Source organism: Lontra canadensis, unplaced genomic scaffold, assembly GCF_010015895.1.
Source record: "Lontra canadensis isolate GAN:19392208 unplaced genomic scaffold, GSC_riverotter_1.0 scaffold47, whole genome shotgun sequence".
In the NCBI taxonomy this organism is placed as follows: Eukaryota; Metazoa; Chordata; class Mammalia; order Carnivora; family Mustelidae; genus Lontra; species Lontra canadensis.
Genome location: NW_022631041.1, coordinates 7,590,359 through 7,610,699, shown reverse-complemented (window position 1 = coordinate 7,610,699; position 20,341 = coordinate 7,590,359). Strand labels below are relative to the sequence as shown.

The 20,341-nt window shown below is 35.2% G+C and overlaps 1 protein-coding gene across 6 annotated transcripts in view; it reads left to right on the top strand.

Moving 5' to 3' along the window:
- Positions 1-20,341, top strand: part of SHPRH (SNF2 histone linker PHD RING helicase) — an 86,185-nt gene that overhangs the window by 4,881 nt on the left and 60,963 nt on the right. For 4 of the 6 annotated variants that reach the window (XM_032873118.1, XM_032873120.1, XM_032873121.1 and 1 more), the window contains exons 2-10: positions 1,610-2,281; positions 5,370-5,499; positions 7,442-7,660; positions 10,668-10,746; positions 11,415-11,565; positions 12,608-12,716; positions 13,367-13,623; positions 15,662-16,315; positions 19,864-20,115. In XM_032873118.1, coding sequence (XP_032729009.1) covers positions 1,643-2,281; positions 5,370-5,499; positions 7,442-7,660; positions 10,668-10,746; positions 11,415-11,565; positions 12,608-12,716; positions 13,367-13,623; positions 15,662-16,315; positions 19,864-20,115 — 2,490 coding nt within the window. In that variant the 5' untranslated portion in view covers positions 1,610-1,642. Of the gene's footprint in view, positions 1-1,609; positions 2,282-5,369; positions 5,500-5,873; positions 6,095-7,441; positions 7,661-10,667; positions 10,747-11,414; positions 11,566-12,607; positions 12,717-13,366; positions 13,624-15,661; positions 16,316-19,863; positions 20,116-20,341 lie in introns of those variants that run through there. The other 2 variants (XM_032873123.1, XM_032873124.1) reach the window with 2 other exon arrangements.

Below are 20,341 nucleotides of genomic sequence, written 5' to 3'. Positions count from 1 at the left end.
CTCTCTCTCTCTCGCTCTCGCTCTCGCTCTCTCGCTGATAAATAAATAAATAAAATCTTTAAATAAATAAATAAATCTTTTTGTTGGTCTTCTTTGGTTTTATTTCTCTACCATAAATATCTAGAGGTAGGATTACTAGGCTGCACAGAAAGTTTGTATTTAATTTTGTAAGAAATTGACAAACTTTCCCTGATGTTTGAAAATTCAGTTTTGGTTGTTCTTCCTCTTCAGTCTTTTAAATGTTAACCATTCTAATGCATACACAGTTTCTTATTGTGGAATGTAGGTTAAATTTGCATTACTTTAATGACTGATGTGGTGAAGATATTTTCATGTGCTAATTTGGTACTCAGATCATCTTAGATGAAGTGTGTGTTCAGAATTATTTCCAAATTTTCATTTTTTCATAAGATTGTCTTACTACAGATTTATGAAAGTTTTTTTTCTTATTCCACATACAAATCCTTCATCAGATACTTGTTTTACTAATATTGCATCCCATCTGGCTTCCCCTCTCCTTTTGAAGTGCCAAAATATGTAATTTTGTTGAAACTCAATCAATTTTTTATATTCTCTGCTTTTTGTGCCCTATTTTAATTTGTTTTGCCTAATTTAATGTCACTTATATTTTATCCCATTTTCTTCTAGAAGTTTTATAGTTTTAGCTTTTGTATTTCAGTTTATGATCTATTTCAAGTTAATTTTTTTATGTGGTGTGAGGTAAAGCTCCAGGTTTGTTTTTTTGCATATAGCTCTCTGTTTATTGAAAAGGATATTTTTGCCTATTGACTGCCTTTGAATTTCTTTCAAAATTTAATTGACCAGGTGCCTGGGTGGATCAGTCAGTTAAAACATTCAACTCTTGGCTTTGGCTCAGGGCATGAGAGCAAGCCTCTGACTGGGGCTTCCTAGTCAGTGAGCCTAACAAGTTGCTGTCAGACCAGTTTCCTCTTCTCAGATGACAAAACTATCTTCTTTTTTCCTACATTTTTTCTTTTCTTTTTTCTTTTATTGTCTCTGCTCCATTTCCCCTGGTTGCCATCACCACCTTATTTCTTGCCCAGCTATTCTTGTTTCTGCTAACCCACAAAAAAGAAATATGTTCTGTATTTTCAGCTTCTTCTTTTGAAAGAGAAAATATATTTTTAGGAATTTTTTAACTATGTTAAGGGTCAAGTGAAGTTTTGTTAACCCTTTGGGATTATAAAACCAAATTGAACTTTTGTTGTGATGATATGAGTTTAAATGTTACTAAATTCTTCAAATACACATTTCCAGGCTATTTGGGAGATTTACCTTACTGTCATGCTGCTTATTATATGTATTTTTAGAATGTGCTTTATTTTATATAACACATTGTCTTTATTAAATTAATCCATTAAAGGACCAGTAAGACCATTAGAATTTCTGTGATACATGAGATTATGGTCAGCGTGTTCCTTAGCTGTATTTGACTTATTTAAAAAAAATTAACCATTGCTTTACATATCTCTCTAAGATTTCAATGTTATGTGTGGGGGCCATTAGTCTATGGTGAGTTGTTCATCAGGGCACACTTTGATAGTTAAATCTTCTCTTGGAATGCTTACTTGTTGCATTTGTCTTCTAGAGTTCATATTTACCAACCAAGAATTACTTGAAAATGAGTAGCCGGCGGAAACGTGCTCCTCCAGTGAGAGTTGATGAGGAAAAGCAACAGCAGCTTCATTGGAATATGCATGAAGACAGAAGGAATGAACCTCTCACCCTAACTGATGATGAGCACCCCTCATCGGGTTCAGATTTCTCTTCTGCTCACTGTATCATCCTAGATGATAGTCTAAAGGAAGAAGTGGCTCACCAAGATAAGAAGAGGTGTTCCGAGGCAGTGAGCATCTCAAAATCGATGGATAAAGAAGAAACTCGTGGAATTTTTTCTCCTCTCTCTGCAAAGCTGAATATCGTGATTTCTCCCTATCACTTCGACAATTCTTGGAAGGCATTTCTGGGAGAATTAACTCTTCAGCTTCTTCCTGAACAGAGTTTAATTGAACATTTTTCTGAAAGGAGTTTTACACTGATGAGTTCAGAGTCAAGCAATCATTTCCTGATCTATGTTAATTCAGAATGTGAAGATGTAGAGAAACAAGAAAAAGGACTCAGTGAGCCAATTAGTATTTGTGACAAGGGTATTAGAGTGGAATCATCCTTCAGTGGTGAAATGTTAGAAGATTTGGGGTGGCTACAAAAGAAGAGAAGAATAAAACTTTACCAAAAACCAGAAGGAAATCACATGATCAAGGTACTCAAAACCTGTGGTATCTTTTAAGGTTCTTCTGCGTTTGGCAGTCCCATTTTGAAGTTAACTCAGAAGGAAGGTCTAAAAAGCCAGAAATAAGCCTATCATTATTAAGTTTCAGAGTGTACTTTATTTTGGGCTTTCAATAACTGTAAGAAATGTATGCTGTAGGTGATCATTTCTAGGCTGTCCTTTTTCAAGATATCCCGTATTCATCCCTTCCAGCTCTACTCTCAATGTGTTATCATCTCTTCGTCTTCTTGTAGCAGTCCTTTAACCATTGCCCTTGCTTGTCTTTTGAACTCCCATCTACTTTGTCTCTGAATTGGCATAATGTGAATGAAATGGAATTCTATTCTTCACTGCAGAATCGAATAACCCTTCTTTCATAGCCCCTTGTCTACTTTTCCAGCCTCATCTTTTATCACTCTGCTTTTTATTTTGTCCCAGAAATTCCAAATTGATTTATTTCCTGCATATTTTCTGGCCATATTTCTGCATCTTTGCTTTTGTTTTCACAGTTCTCTGCCTGGATTGTTCCCTTCCTTTTCCCTAATAACTTCTGGGCATTCTCTAATATTCAGCTCAGAGTTTACTTCTCTAGGGAGATATTTTCTTAAAATTCATGGATAGTGTTCATGCCCTTCCCCCATAATACTTGTAAATACACATTACTTTTGCCTTGGCCACTTGTAGTGTACTTACACCCCCATAATACTCTATACACATTTACTTTTGCCTTGGCCACTTGTAGTGTACTTACATTTTAGATTTTTCTCCTTCAGCAAACTATGAAGTCATTTATCTTTAGTGCCTAGTATAGCCCTGATACTGAACAGATTTTTAACAAATAAAAGAGTAAATTTATAATTCATTTCAGGCTCAGCTATTTACTAAGTAACTTTATGTGAATCACTTAAATGCTCTAATTTCATCATCTTTCTGTGTAAAATGTAAATAATCATTCATTTTACCTCATACAGTCATGTTGAGAATCATGTGAGCTACTGTAAGTAGCTGTCCTTTATAAACTGTGAAGCAGGTTAATATGCCTTTATGCCAAAACTTGAAAAGAAATTCTAAAATGTTAAATTCACTTTTATTCAATTGAAAACTGTCTTGTGTGTCTTTCTCACATTAAAAAGCTATTCTATTAGTATACTTTCAGTACTGCCAAAAGGAAAGGAGAAAATTTAGAAGCATTAGATTGTAACTGATTCTTCCCTGGAGGATGAAACTATGCAACCACTTATTCCCTCTCCTTGTTGATCATGCATGCCAAAATGATGGCTCAGTGATAGCAAGTACATAAGAATTCATGGCTTGTGTATCTGTTCTGTCCACCTTCTCCATAGATCAAGTCAATCTATTTTGTTTTCTTATACCAATTTTTATAAATATTTAAACATTTAGTGATGTTATGGTAAGCTAACTGTAGGTGGACGCAAGGCAGAGTACAAATAATAATGAAATAAATTCTTCGTTACTCATTCCTATATAATGCTGAGTTGGATTCTTGTTCTTTAGTAAAAGAATATGAGCCTCTCTGTGATTACAGAATCAGGTCCAGGAAACATAGGGAAATGAAAGAAAATGCATTTGTTGAGTGTCTGTCATTAGGAAGTTTTAAAATTGTATTATATAGGCTATCTCATATAGGCTTCTCTCCAGTTTGCAAATAACAGCATTTGGGTCAAAATAAATCAATTACTTTGCCTGGTTTTTAGCTCTTAAATACCAATGCCAGTATTCAACGTCAAATCTTTTGACAGCAGAACTTCGTACTGCATTGTTTTACCAGAATCAAGATATAGTACATTAATCAAGATCTGTTTTCATGTACATTTTAGTGTTTGATCTAGTAATAGGGATTCCCAAGCCTGACTGTGCTTAAGAAATACAAATCAAAACTACAGTGAGATACCATCTCACACCAGTCAGAATGGCTAAAATTAACCACTCAGGAAACAACAGATGTTGATGGGATGCAGATAAAGGGGAACCCTCCTACACTGTTGGTGGGAATGCAAATTGGTGCAGCCACTCTGGAAAACAGCATGGAGGTTCCTTAAAAGGTTGAAAATAGAGTTACCCTACAACCCAGCAATCACACTACTGGGTATTTACCCTAAAAATACAAATGTAGTGATCCGAAGGAGCATGTGCACCCGGATGGTCATAGCAGCAATGTCCACAATAGTCAAACGATGGAAAGAGTCTAGATGTCTGTCAACAGATGAATGGATAAAGAAGATGTGGTATATATCTACAATGGAATACTATGCAGCCATCAAAAAACCCCAGAATCTTGCCATTTGCAATGACGTGGATAGAACTGGAGGGTATTATGCTAAGTGAAATAAGTCAATCAGAGAAAGACAATTATCATATGATCTCTCTGATATGAGGAATTTGAGAGGCAAGGCAGGGGGTTGTAGGCGGAAGGGAGGAAAAAATGAAGCAAGATGGGATTGTGAGGGAGACAAACCATAAGAGACTCTTAATCTCAGGAAACAAACTGAGGGTTGCTGGAGCGGGTGGGGAGGGGGGGCGTTGGGAGAGAGAGTGTGGCTGGGTGATGGACACTGGGGAGGGTATATGCTATGGTTAGTGCTGTGAATTGTGTAAGACTGATGATTGACAGACCTGTACCCCTGAAACAAATAGTACATTATATGTTAATTTAAAAAAAAAAATCGACATGTGTCAGAATCTTCTGGGGGAAATCTGCATTTTTACCAGCTTCACTGATTATTCTGATACTCATCAAGTCTGGAAATCATTGACTTGGTAGGTAGAATTAGTATTCTCATCACATTCTCCAGGTTCAGTTCTAGTTTAGAAAGTATTTTTTTCTAGCAACTTGAATGGTGCATCTCACTTAGTAGGCACTGTATTGAAAGTAAAAATGAATTTGTTGTTGAAAGTAAAAGTTTGTGAGGGAGATTTGGTAGGTATGTATCTAATGTTTATGGGCCAAATACTATGAATACATTTAAAAACAGTAATGGTTAGAAAAGGTTTTTTTCATGTCCTCATAAAGAATGTTAGTACAATTAAAACTATATTTATGTTGATTAATTCTTTGTAGGTTGGAATTTATCTTTTGGAAGGTGGCCTAGCAAAACTAGACTTTTTGAGTGATGCAAATTCAAGAATGAAGAAGTTCAATCAACTCATGAAAAGAGTGATGGAAAAGTTACACAGTTTCGTTATTCCAGGTAAATTAAAAATGGCTGTTACTTTTATGAGTTGTGGGTTTTTCCCAAATCGTATATATAACAGGCAGAAAAACAATAAAACCGTAATAAAATTAAACAATCTCTATAAAATCATGATATGACAAAATTATATGTATCCGAAATGCCCCCACTAATTTGTGTCTTTCTTTGCTAAATACTGTGCTTAGCTTATAGTAAGTACTCAAGAAGTGTTTGCAGTCAGTAGAATCTAAAGGGATCGGAGCTGATTGGAATTTTTGCATTATTCTTTTGCTTTTATTTTGTCATGGCCAGAGATTCTTGGCTGCCCTTATTCCACCTCTCCTTTGCAGTCTGACAAATAATCTCAAGAGCCTGCTTTCCTTAAAGACCAGTTAACTTTCCTCCTGTTTCTTGGCAAGATGTTGCATCCTTGGTCAGGACTGCAACTTCAGAGCTGTCTGCCATTGGTGCCCAAGGGGAGAGTGTGGATGGCTTGGTGCAGCCCATCAACACTACTGGAAAAACAACTCCTATTCTCCAAGCCCTGCTCATGGTGGGTCAGCATTATTTCAGGTGCAAATTACAGAACATTTCATACTGGAATATTTGGGAGGTCGGTTTCTAAGCTTGACTGTTGAATTGTTTCTTCAGTGCCTTCTTCGCAAAGCTTCATAATACTAAGAAAAGTGGGGGTGCCCAGCTACCTCAGTCGGTAAAGCATGTGACTCTTGATATCAAGGTCGTGAGTGTAAGCCTCATGTTGGCCTACTTAATTAAAAAAATACTAATAAAATTAAATCATTTTGCATGTTGAAGACTTAAAAGGAGGAAAATCTCTAGTTTCAGAATTGGAAGGGATACTTTTAAATACATCTAGAGTTTTTAAAATGTTGCCAAGAATTATTCTGTCTTTTAAAAATAATATAAGTTGGGCGTGTCAGAAGAAAGTGTCAGGATTTCAGAGGAGAACTTCAATTTAGTTATCAGTACTAGATTACACAAATATAGTAAAAGTCTGAAATAACCACACATGTAACTAGACATTAATTGTAAAATTTTTAAAATCTCACATGGCACATTTTTTTATTGAAAAAAGTAAATTACGTATTTTATGATACAGTCTTCATCCTATGGCATGTGAGGTATGTTCCGTAAAAGTGGGAGCTAAATTTTTGAGAACTAACTGATTTGAGAAATAAATCATAAGCTAAAGTGGGTTTGTACATTCATTCAAGATTTTGAAATTGTTTTTCATGTTATATTAGGCACCAGTCTTTTCCACAGGGCACTTGTGCCAAACAAATGTATCATATTTTTTACAAATTTGTACTAATGGCTTAAACACTTATCTCCTAGTGGGTTCCTGCTACTACCAAATGCCTGTCCTTTTTTAGCGTAAGAAATAAAATGGGAACCCTGGTCTTACTAGACATAGAAAAATTTTGTCTGCATATGAATTTTTTTATGTTAAGATGTAAAAGTGAAGTAAATTATCCTTTATAAACTGCAAAAGATCTTTATATTCAAATGTTTATGTTTTTTAAATATCTGCAATGGGCAAAGCATGTGCTAGGTGCTCTGAGGAACTATAAAAACAAAAGACAGCTTTTGCATAACATTTCAGTGCACAAGGGAAGAATACACATAAATGATTGCTCTGCCAGACAGATTGCAGCGTATCACTGTATCCAAAGTGGAAGAGTATTGCACAAACACAGAGGAGAACATTAATTCTAACCAGGGAAAACAGAAGAAAATGCCATGGAAAAAGCTGAACTATCTTGAAAGGTAGATTTTTTGATCAGCGAAGAATTAAGGATAGGGTTCTTCCAGTCCCAAAACACACTGAGCAAGGCCCCAGAGATGGAAAAGTGCACAGCACGTTTTTAGAATAAGAATTGCTTATAGTTATAAAAGGTGGATTAGGTTGTTTTGAGTACATTTGTTGTTGGATGTACAGATGTGTTGGAAGAGGAGGAGGAAGATTCAGAGAGTGAGCCAGAAGGACAGGACATTGATGAGCTCTATCAGTTTGTGAAGCGAACACATCAGCAAGAAGCACAGTCCATCCAAGTGGATGTCCAGCATCCTGCATTGATTCCTGTGTTGAGACCATACCAGAGAGAGGCTGTCAATTGGATGCTACGACAAGAGCGTTTCAGAAGCCCTCCTACTAGTGGCAAGTATAAGATGCTTAAAGAAGGGCAGATTGATCAGAGGGATTATATAAGAGATAATTAGGATGGGGACATTGTTAAACAAATCATACTGAAAAGTTAGAGTAGAATAGGTTTTACTGTGAACAAAATGATAGTCTATGAAATTCTTTAAAATTGAATCTAGAGAAATTCATTGGTGGGTTTCCTCATTTATACGTGTTTGAACTAATTTTTCCTGCCCAAATAAGGGCTGCCTTGATTGGAATTTTTTTTTTTTAAGATTTTATTTATTTATTTGACAGAGATCACAAGTAGGCAGAGAGGCAGGCAGAGAGAGAGGAGGAAGCCGGCTCCCTGCTGAGCAGAGAGCCCGATGCGGGACTCGATCCCAGGACCTTGGGATCATGACCTGAGCCGAAGGCAGAGGCTTTAACCCACTGAGCCACCCAGGTCCCCCTGATTGGAATTTTTTAAAAATTCATTTTTTACATGCCTTTCCAACTAAGAATTGCTTTTGGAACCTGATCAGATGTGAATCTTTTTTCGTTTTGTTTTGTTCTTAATTTTTATCTATTTTTTTAATTTCTTTTCAGTGTTCCAGAATTCATTGTTTATGCACCACACCCAGTGCTCCATGCAATACGTGCCCTCCACAGTACCCACAACCAGGCTCACCCAACCTCCCACTTCCGTCCCCTCCAAAACCCTCAGTTCCTCAGAGTCCACAGTCTCTCATGGTTCGTCTCCCCCAGATGGGAATCTTACTAATCATCTGCTAGAGGCTTCACAATGATGATGAATCTTAGCAACAGAAAGCAAATTTACAAAAGTGGGATTCTAATGTGTGATTGATTCTCCTAGCTTTGCGTTTATTTTCTTTGCTCCATAAAACAAATAGTAAAATAGAATGTTATCTATTAAGAGTTTTCATAAAAGTAAATTTATGGGCATCACTTATGCCACTTCTTTATCATTATCTTTAAAGAGATAGGCACGAGGTGAGATTTTTGTGATTCTCGAAGTAAATTGTTAACTATTTCAGTCTGTATAGATTTATTTTAATGATGGATAGCTCTTATTTCTCCTGTAGGTTCCAGTTTGTACTTGTTTATCCAACAAAATTCTTTGTAAAAAATTTTTTTATTTTTAAATATCTATTTATAGCCAACATTATTTCTTCCCACTCCTCCTCATCCCTTATTATAAATTATTTTGAAGTAATAATTTTACATAGCATATCATTTAATCTAATAATATTTCAGTTTATTAAAGAAAGGATTCCTTTAAACATACAAAGTGTGTGTGTGTGTGTGTGTGTGTGTGTGTGTGTGTGTATAATAATGGAAAGGGTTCCTTTCAACAGATAAATCTTATAATTGCTTTTTAAACCCAGTAATTCCTTTAAATTGCCAAATCTCTCCCCCCCTCTCTTCTTTTTCCTCCCCTTTTTATTTCTTTATTTCTCTTTCTAACAATTGAGTCAAATCTGAAACCAGTAGCATTCATGCGTTGGAATTAGTTGTTGTCTCTTAAATTTCTGTAATCCATAGATTTTTGTCTCCTCACATTCTGTATTTTCTCTTACAGTTTATCCTTTGAAGAAATTGTTAGCTATGTAGTCTCTCACAGGCTGGACTATTTTTTCCTCCAAAGTGCAATAATGTTTCTTTAAGTAATTTTATCAAATTATAACTTACAATAAAATGCACAGATCTTTAGGGCACAGTTTGATAAATTTGCACAAGCGTGTGTATCTGTGTCACCAGTGACTCAATTAAGACATAGAACCAGATTTTCTCAGAAGTCACTAGCCAACCATGTCTCTTGAAACTTGAAGTGGCTTCCAAATTATGTGTTGTAAGTTTAAAATATATATCAGATTTCAGATAAGACAAAAAAAGGATGCCAAATATCTCATTAATAATTTTTATATTGATTACCTATTGAAATGATAAGGTATTGGTTATATTATGCTAAATAAAATTGTTAAAATTGATTTTACTTATTTCTTTTATATCTTTTGTGCAATGCTGACATGAAATATTTCCATCACCCCAGAAAGTTCCCTCATGGCCCAGTCAGTTCTACTTCAGCCCCTTAGGAGGCAACTGCTGCCACCATAAATTAGGTTTGCCTCTTTTTGAAATGATAAATAGAATGGCAAAGTATGGACACTTGAGGCAAAAGAGAAGTTGGCCTCTTTCAACATAATATTTTTGAGATTTAACCATGCTGCATGTACCAGTAATCCATTCTTTTTTCTCCACAGAACAGATTTTCTTGATTAAATCCCATGTATTATTTAATATTTATATTCCCTGTGGCTCCCATAAATTGAAGTTTTTATCTTTTAATGTTTTCATTTTATAAACCCTGTACATCTGTATTCCTATTTCATCTATCAGTCCATAAAGAAGACAACAAAAAATTACTTGCCTTTTCACTGGTGGGTAGAGATGTACTTTCTAATTTGTCAGTTGGTTTAAACAACTTAAATTTTTAAGGGAAAGGATAGTGAAAGATTTTGATTGAAATACACACAGTACTTCAGTGTTTTAGGATACTTTTTCCTCACTTAAGCAATAAGCCTTTCCTCCTACTCTCAGACCCATGTAAAAGGTTGGGTTTGATTTAGGTTAATGTATTAGCCCACTAGCTTATGTCTGTTGAGTTATTTAAAAACTTTAGGCAACTTCCTGAAGGATTTATAAAGGATAAGCTACTCTCCTTTATTAGGTAGGAGCTGGTTACACGTACTAGTTTTCTTTTCCTATTAAACCTCTGTGATTTGCTGTACTTTGTTTTTCTATCTTAACACTTGTTTATGTAGAAAATATTGGTGTCCCATGCAAAGAAGAGAATAAACATAAGAATAATATCTTCAGAAAAGAGTGAGATCCTAACCTTTTCCCATGTGTATGTGGCTTCCCAGGTATCCTGACTGCTAACTTATTTGTATTTTAATGTGATTGTCTGCAGAAGGGAAGACAAACAGTAACTTACTCTTATGGTTATATTTTTCTTTAGAAAATGCCCTGCACTTCTTATGGCGTGAGATTGTTACATCTGAGGGTTTGAAACTCTACTACAATCCATATACAGGCTGGTAAGACAAACTTCATGAGCTTGGTATTAGAAATAAATACTATGAAAAGCTGTATGAGATTGGTAGCATATGTCTACCAGTAACTTGAACCTTTGACAATAACCTGAAGAAGAAATACTAAGTTAAAGTTTTGTTATTCTTCATATTTTTACCATTTTTATAGGTAGGACAAACAAGAAATTAATAATGCCTGTCATTTTTCAGTAAATGAATACAATATAATAGACTTAAGATGCTTAGTTATTGACATATAAAGAGATTATAATCTTAATGTTATGGACCAATTTTTATATTTTCGTTAAATACATTAATTTCTATTATAAAAGTCTTAGGAGTCACTAAATATAATAATATATTGGGTGAATTGGTAGTTATTGTCCTCCTAACTTTTTTATTCACAGACACAAAAGAAGGCAGATATGCTTCCTGTTATTTATAGAAGAGAAAAACATGATGTGCATTTACCAATACCACTCTGCACACTTAGTTATCAGTTCTGGCAGTTTTTATCACAGTTCTTTATTCAGGACCTAGGGTTTCAAATTGTTTCACCCTAAAATGTAGTTTTAAAAAAACTTGGGCTTTTATGGATTTCTTCCAGTTTTTTTAGGAATAGTATAATTTTTACTTGCATTCCTGTGATATGTTTTTCTTGTTTTTTCCTTTAGCATCATCCGTGATTACCCAAATGCTGGGCCACAGTTGCTTGGTGGCATCTTAGCAGATGAGATGGGTCTTGGAAAGACAGTGGAGGTTTTGGCTCTGATTCTGACACATACTCGACAGGATGTCAAACAAGATGCTCTCACTCTTCCCGAGGTAGGAGGAATACCATAGGGCTGAGAAAGCAGGGGACATATGTTCTCAAAAAGCATCATATGGCCAACATTTGCTTGGCACTTAAGCCAACACTCCGTTTACTCATAGGCTAATGATTTTTATAAGTTATCAGTTAACTTCAAGTGGGCACAGATAATAGGATGTTTGTGACCTGGCAGGGTTTCTGTAAGTGATGTTGGACAGGTAGGAAGGGGTTGTGCTGTCAATCCCCAAGCTTCCTTCTAGTTGGCAGGGAAGTGTTTAGGGGAAGTACTGTTACTTCAGTACTGCAAGCCTCCACATTACCATTAAATATTTTTGAGTGATTTTTTTTTTAATTGGACAAATCACAGATCTATAAATCATAGAATCTAATAATTAGTAATTAGATTGTTAAATGAATCAAACTCCAAGTTCTTATTCCAAAATGTGTAATTATGTTTAAAAACACAAATTTTAGAGTTTATGGGGGGGGGGGGAACAACTCCACTAAGGCAAATGCCGCTCATAGCTCATAATTTCCAATAACCAAATCTAAAATCAACACACTAGTTAAGGGTATAATTGATTACCTGTAGGGCCCACTGTGCTCACAACTTTAGTGATAATGTGATCTTTTGATCGGGTCAGGTTTGCAGAGTTAACTTTGTAGATTTGAGTACAGAATAGAAAATACCTATTTCATTGTGAAAAGAAAAAAAAGATTTGGAATATGTAACTGGAATATATAACAGTTAACTGTCGATAACTTCTATATTAATTCCATATTTAAACAATCCTTGAAAAGTGAATTTAGGTAATTTAAGGTAATTAAACATTTAGGTAATTTAAGATAATATGTACAATTTTAAAAAGTGATGGCTAGCAGTAAGCTTCTGAGATAAAAAAAGTTTGTATGTATGAATAGCATTTTAGCTCTTTCTTTCCATCATTTTTTACAATTCTATTGCATCTCCTAAATAGAAGGAGGGTTAATTTTAATAAGCAACTCCAGTTACTGAAAGCAAAACACTGTGTGACTACTGAATGTTATTTATATCAGGGAAAAGTGGTGAATTATTTCATTCCATCACATTATTCTGGAGGAAAAGTAAAAAACAGAGAAACCCAGAATATGGAATTTGAACCAAAAGAAAAAGTTCAGTGCCCACGTAAGTATGAAATCTCTTAAAAAAAATATGTTTTTACAGTCATCTTTGTTATAGTTCTTGCATTCCTTATATGGAGCTGTCTTGTAATTGTTATGATTATTATAATTGTTATAATTGTTTACATAGTCATTCATGCTTTGTATAAATGGAGTCAGTTACAGGTCATGTTATCTTAACAAAAGTAAAGATTTAGTCTTTCACTTGATTGCTTCATTCTTTTTTAGTGTAGATATTTCTTGTTCAGTTTTTATATTTGAATTTCTTTATCTTACAGTTTAAACCAGGCTTTGTTTATTCTCAGGCATAGCTACTTCAAATTCTGCTAGCAGATGAGTGTTTCCCTTACTAGTGGTAGCATATACATAGATAATTGTGAGAGGTTTTTTAAAATACAATTTTAAATGATAGTTGCTTTGTCAGATTAACAAAATAATGAGTAATTTTTCCTTAAATTATTTCCATTACAGTAATTTGTTAATGAGATAAATTTTTTTTACATATTCTTCAAAATGGTGGTATGCAGACAACATATCTTCAGTAAATCTGTTTTATTTTTTAACTTAGTTCTAAATGCATATTAAGATTAATTGCATTCTATTTTTTAAAATTTTAATTATTTTGACTGAGTTAGCATATCCTTTTGCATGTAGCTACACGTGTGATGATCCTGACAGCTGTGAAAGAAATGAATGGAAAGAAAGGAGTTTCCATCCTTTCCATCTATAAGTATGTCAGTTCTATATATAGATATGATGTTCAGCGGAACAGGAGTCTTCTGAAACGGATGCTGAAATGTTTAATTTTTGAAGGTCTTGTGAAACAGATCAAAGGCCATGGTTTTTCTGGAACTTTTACATTGGGGAAGAATTATAAGGAAGAGGATATATGTGATAAAACAAAAAAACAGGTAACAGAATATTTGTTTAGTTGCTATATGTGTTGCCTTATGGAAGGCATTGACAGATCCCACTTGATACTTGAGGCTCTTAGAGACTGAGGGTAAAAAAACAAACCAAGAAAATCACATATGGCTGTGACTTAACTTTTTTACTTCCTGAATATACATGTCATCAGAGTAGAAACATTATTTTGTTTACTAAACCCAGAGAAGAATGCTTGGCACATAGACAATATACTCAATAAGTATTTACGGAGTGAATTGTATTAGTAGGTTAAGCATATATAAAGTTTAAATAACTCTAAAAAATATATTTTTTAAAAAGGAAGAAATAAATAAGTAAAACAACTCTATCTTCATTATGCTGTTGTCAGCAGTTCAAAAAAAAATCTGTTCTGTAGTTTCGTTTTGGTTTTTTTTAAGATTTTACTTATTTGTCAGAGAGAGAGAGTGTACAAGCAGAGGGACCAGCAGGCAGAGGGAAAAGTAGGCTCCCCACTGAGCAAGGAGCCTGACACGGAGCTCAGTCCCAGAACCCTGGGATCAAGATGTGAGCTGAAGACAGATGCTTAATCAACCGACTGAGCCACCTAGGCATTGTTCTATAGTATTAGATATCTTACATTTGCTTAGCTCTTCATATACATTTTCAGTTTCTTATATAAATTCTCATTTTTCCCATATCATCATCATAATGAAATTTTAATATTTTGTTATAAAACTGCTATTTTGGGGGCTATTAATTTCAAATTCGCTTTTTAAAAAAATTAGTTACATAGCTATGCATACATAAATCAGATAAAGGAGGCACTTGACTGGCTCTGTGAACAGTATGCTGCTCTTGATCTCGGGGTCATAAGTGCAAGCCCCACATTGGGTATAGAGATTACCATAAATAAATAAACTGACTAACTTTAAAAAATAAATAGGGGTGCCCGGGTGGCTCAGTTGGTTAAGCGTCTGCCTTTGGCTCGGGTCATAATCTCAGGGTCCCAGGGTCGAGCCCTGCATTAGACTCCTTGCTTAGCAGGGAGTCTGCTTCTCCTACTCCCTTTCCCTCTGTGGTCTCTCTCGCTCTCTCTCAAATAAATAAAATCTTTTTAAAAAGTAGATAAATAAATAAATTGGGTAAAAACTAATGACAGGTCAAAGTGTGGGGCTATCAGCTTATCTACTGTGAAAGAAATGGCAGATTATAAAGTTCATTTTCTGGAGTAGGGAGTCTCCCAACGTTTTCCCCAGCCTGGGTAGAAGGCTGCAGTGAACATCTGTGCATCTAGTAATCCTTCTGTTGCTAAAAAAGGGAAATCTTCAATTAATGTCATTCATTTTATTTTAAGTGTCCCAACTCCTCTGTTCGACCTCAGCTCTGACATCACTTCTAGGAAGCTGTTGCTGGCACCTACCACCCTATCACAGCTCCTCTGTTATATACCCCTCTGACACATTCCTGTACCGTTGTTTCACTTTCTATTGTTCTTCCATTTCCAACAGACCCCCTTGGAGACCCGGAGCTAAATACTCCTCACATTTCTGTCCCCAGCATCTAACACTGTGCCTGGCACAAAATTGGCATTCAGTAAATAATTTCAGAAGGGGACACAGGTAGAAAGGACAAAGAAGGAATTTATTTGCTAATTGCAGTAACTGATTAACTTTCACTTTCTTTAAATGCTATATTTTAGTATTTCATATGTTTATAATGGCCCTAGTTTGTGTATTTATGTATTATAAACTATTAGTCTTTTGTTGATTTAGGCAGACTATAAATTATAAGAGGTTAATTTCAAAATATTAGTAGCTCCCTATCTTTCTAATTCTTGTTCTCTTCAAATTTTACTTACACAGTAGTAGAGCCTTCCTTTTTAGACCTGCAGACTACAGGGGGCAGATTGAAAGCCACCAATCAAGAATGATTCTCCCTTGGGAAAATGGTTGCAAAGAGTGACTGTTGGATTTTTATGGAAAACTCATAAGTAAGGTTGGGAATTTAATTTCAGAAATGTAATTATGTTGAAATAAATTAATTAAATAATATTTTTCATAGGCAGTAGGGAGTCCAAGGAAAATTCAGAAAGAATCCAGAAAATCAGGGAACAAAGACACAGATTCTGAATACTTACCATCAAACACATCTGATGATGACGATGATCCTTACTATTATTACTATAAGGCTCGGAAAAATCGTAGTAAATTCAGGAAAAAGCCTGTTCCATCCACAAAAAAGGGAAAAGGTCAGCCTAACATCAGTCTCAGTTCACAAGATCAGTGTCCAGCTACCAGTGACTCTGCAATTACTGATGTTACCACATCTAAAAGTACATGTATCTTTGAAGGAAAGCAAGAACATGCAGCAGGAGACCAAGCTGAATCACCTGCTGATGGTGATATGCCACAGTCTACTGTGATGAGTCCCTGTAATTCCTCTGATTATCGCTTTGAGTGCATATGTGGTGAACTTGACCAGGTAGACCGTAAACCTCGTGTTCAGTGCCTGAAATGCCACCTGTGGCAACATGCAAAATGTGTGAATTATGAAGAGAAGAATTTGAAGATTAAACCTTTTTACTGCCCCCACTGCCTTGTTGCGATGGAGCCAGTATCAACAAGAGCAACTTTGATCATCTCGCCCAGTTCCATCTGTCATCAGTGGGTGGATGAAATCAACAGGCATGTGAGGTCATCATCTCTTCGAGTCTTGGTAAGGCAGTTTGGGTTCTTGAAAGTGATAGGAAAATGTGTTTTTGCTTCCTTGTGATAATTTTTATCATCTTTGTCACTTTGTTGTTTATCCCAAAAATTAATGAGATAATATGAAATCAGAACTTGAGGAAGAAATTAAGAATAAGAAATGAAATAGTAGATTCTGTATTCTTGTCTGACATCAGAAGTTCAGAAGTTAAAGCACTTTGAGTGAAAAGATGTGAAAGCTTTTGAAAAAGTTCATCATGTAAAGAAAAAAGACTTCATACATGCATTTCTATTCTTAGAAATGCAGCCCAAAGGCAGCATTGTATAACAGTAGCTACTTGTCTGATCTCCACCCCTTAGCTCCAAAATCTTCCTCTGAATCCTCAATTACCTCATCTGTAAAATAAGAATTTACTCACTCAACAAATATTTATTGAGCTCCTGTAATATACTAGGAATTCTGCTAAGTTCTGAAAATAGTACCCCCTCACAGACTTACTGTGAAGGTTAAATGATATAATAAAGTGCTGGTACATAGTAAATTGTAGTTTACTAATGTTGGTATTTTTTTAAATTTAAGTATAGTTGACATACAATGTTACATTAATTTCAGGTATATAACAGTGAATTGACAATTTTGACACTGTGCTCACCATGATAAATGTAGTTACCATCTGTCACTGTGCGATGTTATTACAGTATTATTGACTGTATTACCTATGCTGTACTTTTCATCCCTATGACTTATCTTATAACTAGAAATCTGTACTTCTTAATTCTCTTCACCTTTTTCACCCACCCCCTCAATTCCCTCTGCTCTGTCAGCCACCAGTTTGTTCTCTATATTAATACTGTTTTATGTCTGTTTATTCATTTGGTTTTTTAGGGTTCCACATACAAATGAAATATGGGATTTATTTTTCTCTCTCTGACTTCCTTCCTTGAGGTTAATAACTCTAAGGCCCATGTGGACACAAGTGGCAAGATCTCATTCTTTTTTATAACTAATATTCCACTGTATACCACATCTTTGTTATCCATTCATCTGTCAGTGAACACAGGTTGCTTCCATAACTTGGCTGTTAATAGCATTGCAGTAAACATGGGGGTGACTATGTCTTTGAATTAGCGTTTTCATTTTCTTTGGGTAAATGGTGGAATTCCTGGATCATATAGTATTTCTGTTTTAATTTGGGGGTAAATTCCCGTACTGTTTTCTACAGTGGTTGCACCAATTTACATTCCTGTTTGCTGTTAGCTCTTATCTTTTTTGATACTAGTCATTCTGACTGGAGTGAGGTGATAATCTCATTATAGTTTGATTTGCATTTCTGTTTAGTGATGTTGAGCATCTTTCTATGTGTCTGTTGGCCATCTGTATGTCTTCTTTGGAGAAATGTCTGTTCAGATCCTATTCCTATTTTTTAAATCAGATTTTTGTGTGTGTGTGTGTTGAGCTACATAAGTTCTTGTATATTTTAGATATTAACTCCTTAATGGACATCTCACTTGCAGATAATCTTTTGCATTCACTGGTTGCCTTTTTGTTTTGATAGTGTCCTTTGCTGTGCAAAAGGTTTTTATTTTGCTGCAGTCTAGTAGTTTACGTTTTTGTTTCCCTTGCCTGAGAAGATGTATCCATAAATAGGTGGCCAAGGCCAACATCTAAGAGGTGACTGCCTATATTTACTTCTAGGAGTTTTATGGTTTTAGGTCTCACATTTAGGTTTTTATTCCATTTTTTTCCATTTCCATTTATTAATTTTTATGTGGTACAAGAAAGTGGTTCACTTTTATTCTTTTACATGTAGCTGTCCAGTTTTCCCAGCACCATTTTTTGAAGACACTGTCTTTTCTCCATTGTATATTCTTGCCTTTTTTTGTTGTAGATTAACTAACCATATAAGCATGGGTTTATTTCTGGGCTGTCTGTCCTGTTCCATTGATCTATGTGTCTCTTTTTGTGCCAATACCATATTCTTGATTACTTCAACTTTGTAGTATATCTTGAAATCTGGGATTATGATACCTCCAGCTCTGTTCTTCTTTTGCAGATTGCTTTTCCTCTTCAAGGCCTTTTGTGGTTTCATACCAGTTTTAGGATTATTTGTTCTATTTTTTGTTCAGAACAAATACAGAATACCAACAGAAAAAAATGCTTTTGGTAGTCTGATAGGGATTGCATTGAATCTGTGGATTGCTTTGGGTACAGTGGACATTTTAACAATATTAAATTTTTTTCAATCCACGGGCATGGTTTATCTTTCCATTGGTTTATTTCATCTTCAGTTTCTGTCGCCAGTGTCTTACTGTTTTCAGATACAGGTTTTTCACCTCCTTGGTTAAATTGATGATTAGATTTTTTTCTTTCTGGTATAATTGTAAATGGGACCATTTTCCTAATTTCTCTTTCTGTTACTTTTTATTAGTGTATAAAATAGATAAATTAGTGCAATAGATTTCTGTATATTAATTTTGTATCCTGCAACCTTACTGAATTCACTAATTGGTTCTGATAGTTTTTAGGTGGAATCTTTAGGGTTTTCTGTATATTCTGTTACATCGTCTGATAATAGTGACAGCTATACTTCTTTCTTACCAACTTGGACCAGTTTGGGTACCTTTTATTTCTTTTTCTAATCTGATTGCTGCAGCTAGGACTTTCAATACTTTGTTGAATAAAAGTGGTGAGAACAGACATCCTTGTCTTATTCTTGATCTAGAGGGAAAGCTTTTAGTTTTTCACCATTGAGTACAATGTTAGCTGTGGGTTTGTCATATATGGCCTTTGCTATGTTAAGGTATATTCCCTCCAAACCCATTTTGTTGAGTTATGTTAGTATTCTTCACTCCCTTTCTTCTTCCTTCCTTCTTTCCACACAAATGTCATTTAAGATTTTCAATATTTCAGCTACTATCATAGACATGGAGAGAGAATACAGTAATAAGTAAAATACCATCTTTACCATTGAGGAGCTCTGTGTTGTGGGATAAATAAAAGTTGGTTTGAATCTAGGCTCTGCCAGTTTTGAGCAAGAAACTTCATGTTTCTTATGTGTGGGATGGGAATAATAATTATTAACAAGATTGTTATTGAAGCTAAGAGATAAAGCTCAGCTTAGTGTCTGCAACGTAAAAGGCATTCACTAAATCATAGCCCTTACTGTTCTACTTCATACCTTTGTGCTTTTGTACCTACCTACCTACCTACCTACCTAGAAGTCCTTTTCCCCTTGCTCTACCAGGGAGAACTCCTAAATGTTCTTCAAGATCCACCTCAAATTTTCACTCCTCTCTGAATTTACCTTCTCCGTTCCAGCATTGGTCTTTCTCCTTTGCTACCATTTTTACTTCTGTTACATTTCCTTTCACATTGTTTATGTCATTGGTCTTTCACCCTAAAATGTATCTTTGTCTAGGCTGTGTGGAATGTATCTCACAGCATGTTTGGTACTAAACAAATAGAAAGGACTTGGTAAGGATTTAAAGAATGAATATTTTAGTTATCTTTTAATGAACCTTTCTGCAATAATTTTGTCTATGCTGATTATTGCCTAGGTATACCAAGGAGTGAAGAAAGACGGTTTTTTACAACCTCATTTTTTGGCTGAACAGGATATAGTTATCATTACCTACGATGTCCTTCGTTCAGAACTAAACTATGTAGATATCCCACACAGCAACAGTGAGGATGGGCGTCGCCTACGGAACCAGAAGCGCTATATGGCCATTCCCAGCCCCCTTGTAGCTGTGGAGTGGTGGAGGATCTGCCTTGATGAAGCCCAGATGGTTGAATGCCCTGCTGTAAAAGTGAGAATTTCTGCAAATCTTTTGAGCACTGGGGAAGAAAAAAGAAGAAAGAGATTGGGGAAGCTGTCCATAAAAAATTTAATAATTTAAGTGTAATTGACCCGCAGTATTGATATTGGCCAAAAGTTTGCTGTTACACACAATACTTTTGCTTTTCTTTTGTGCCATGAACTACATAACCCTTAGGAGTTATTTTGGTACTATGTGAATTATTGCTCTGCAATGC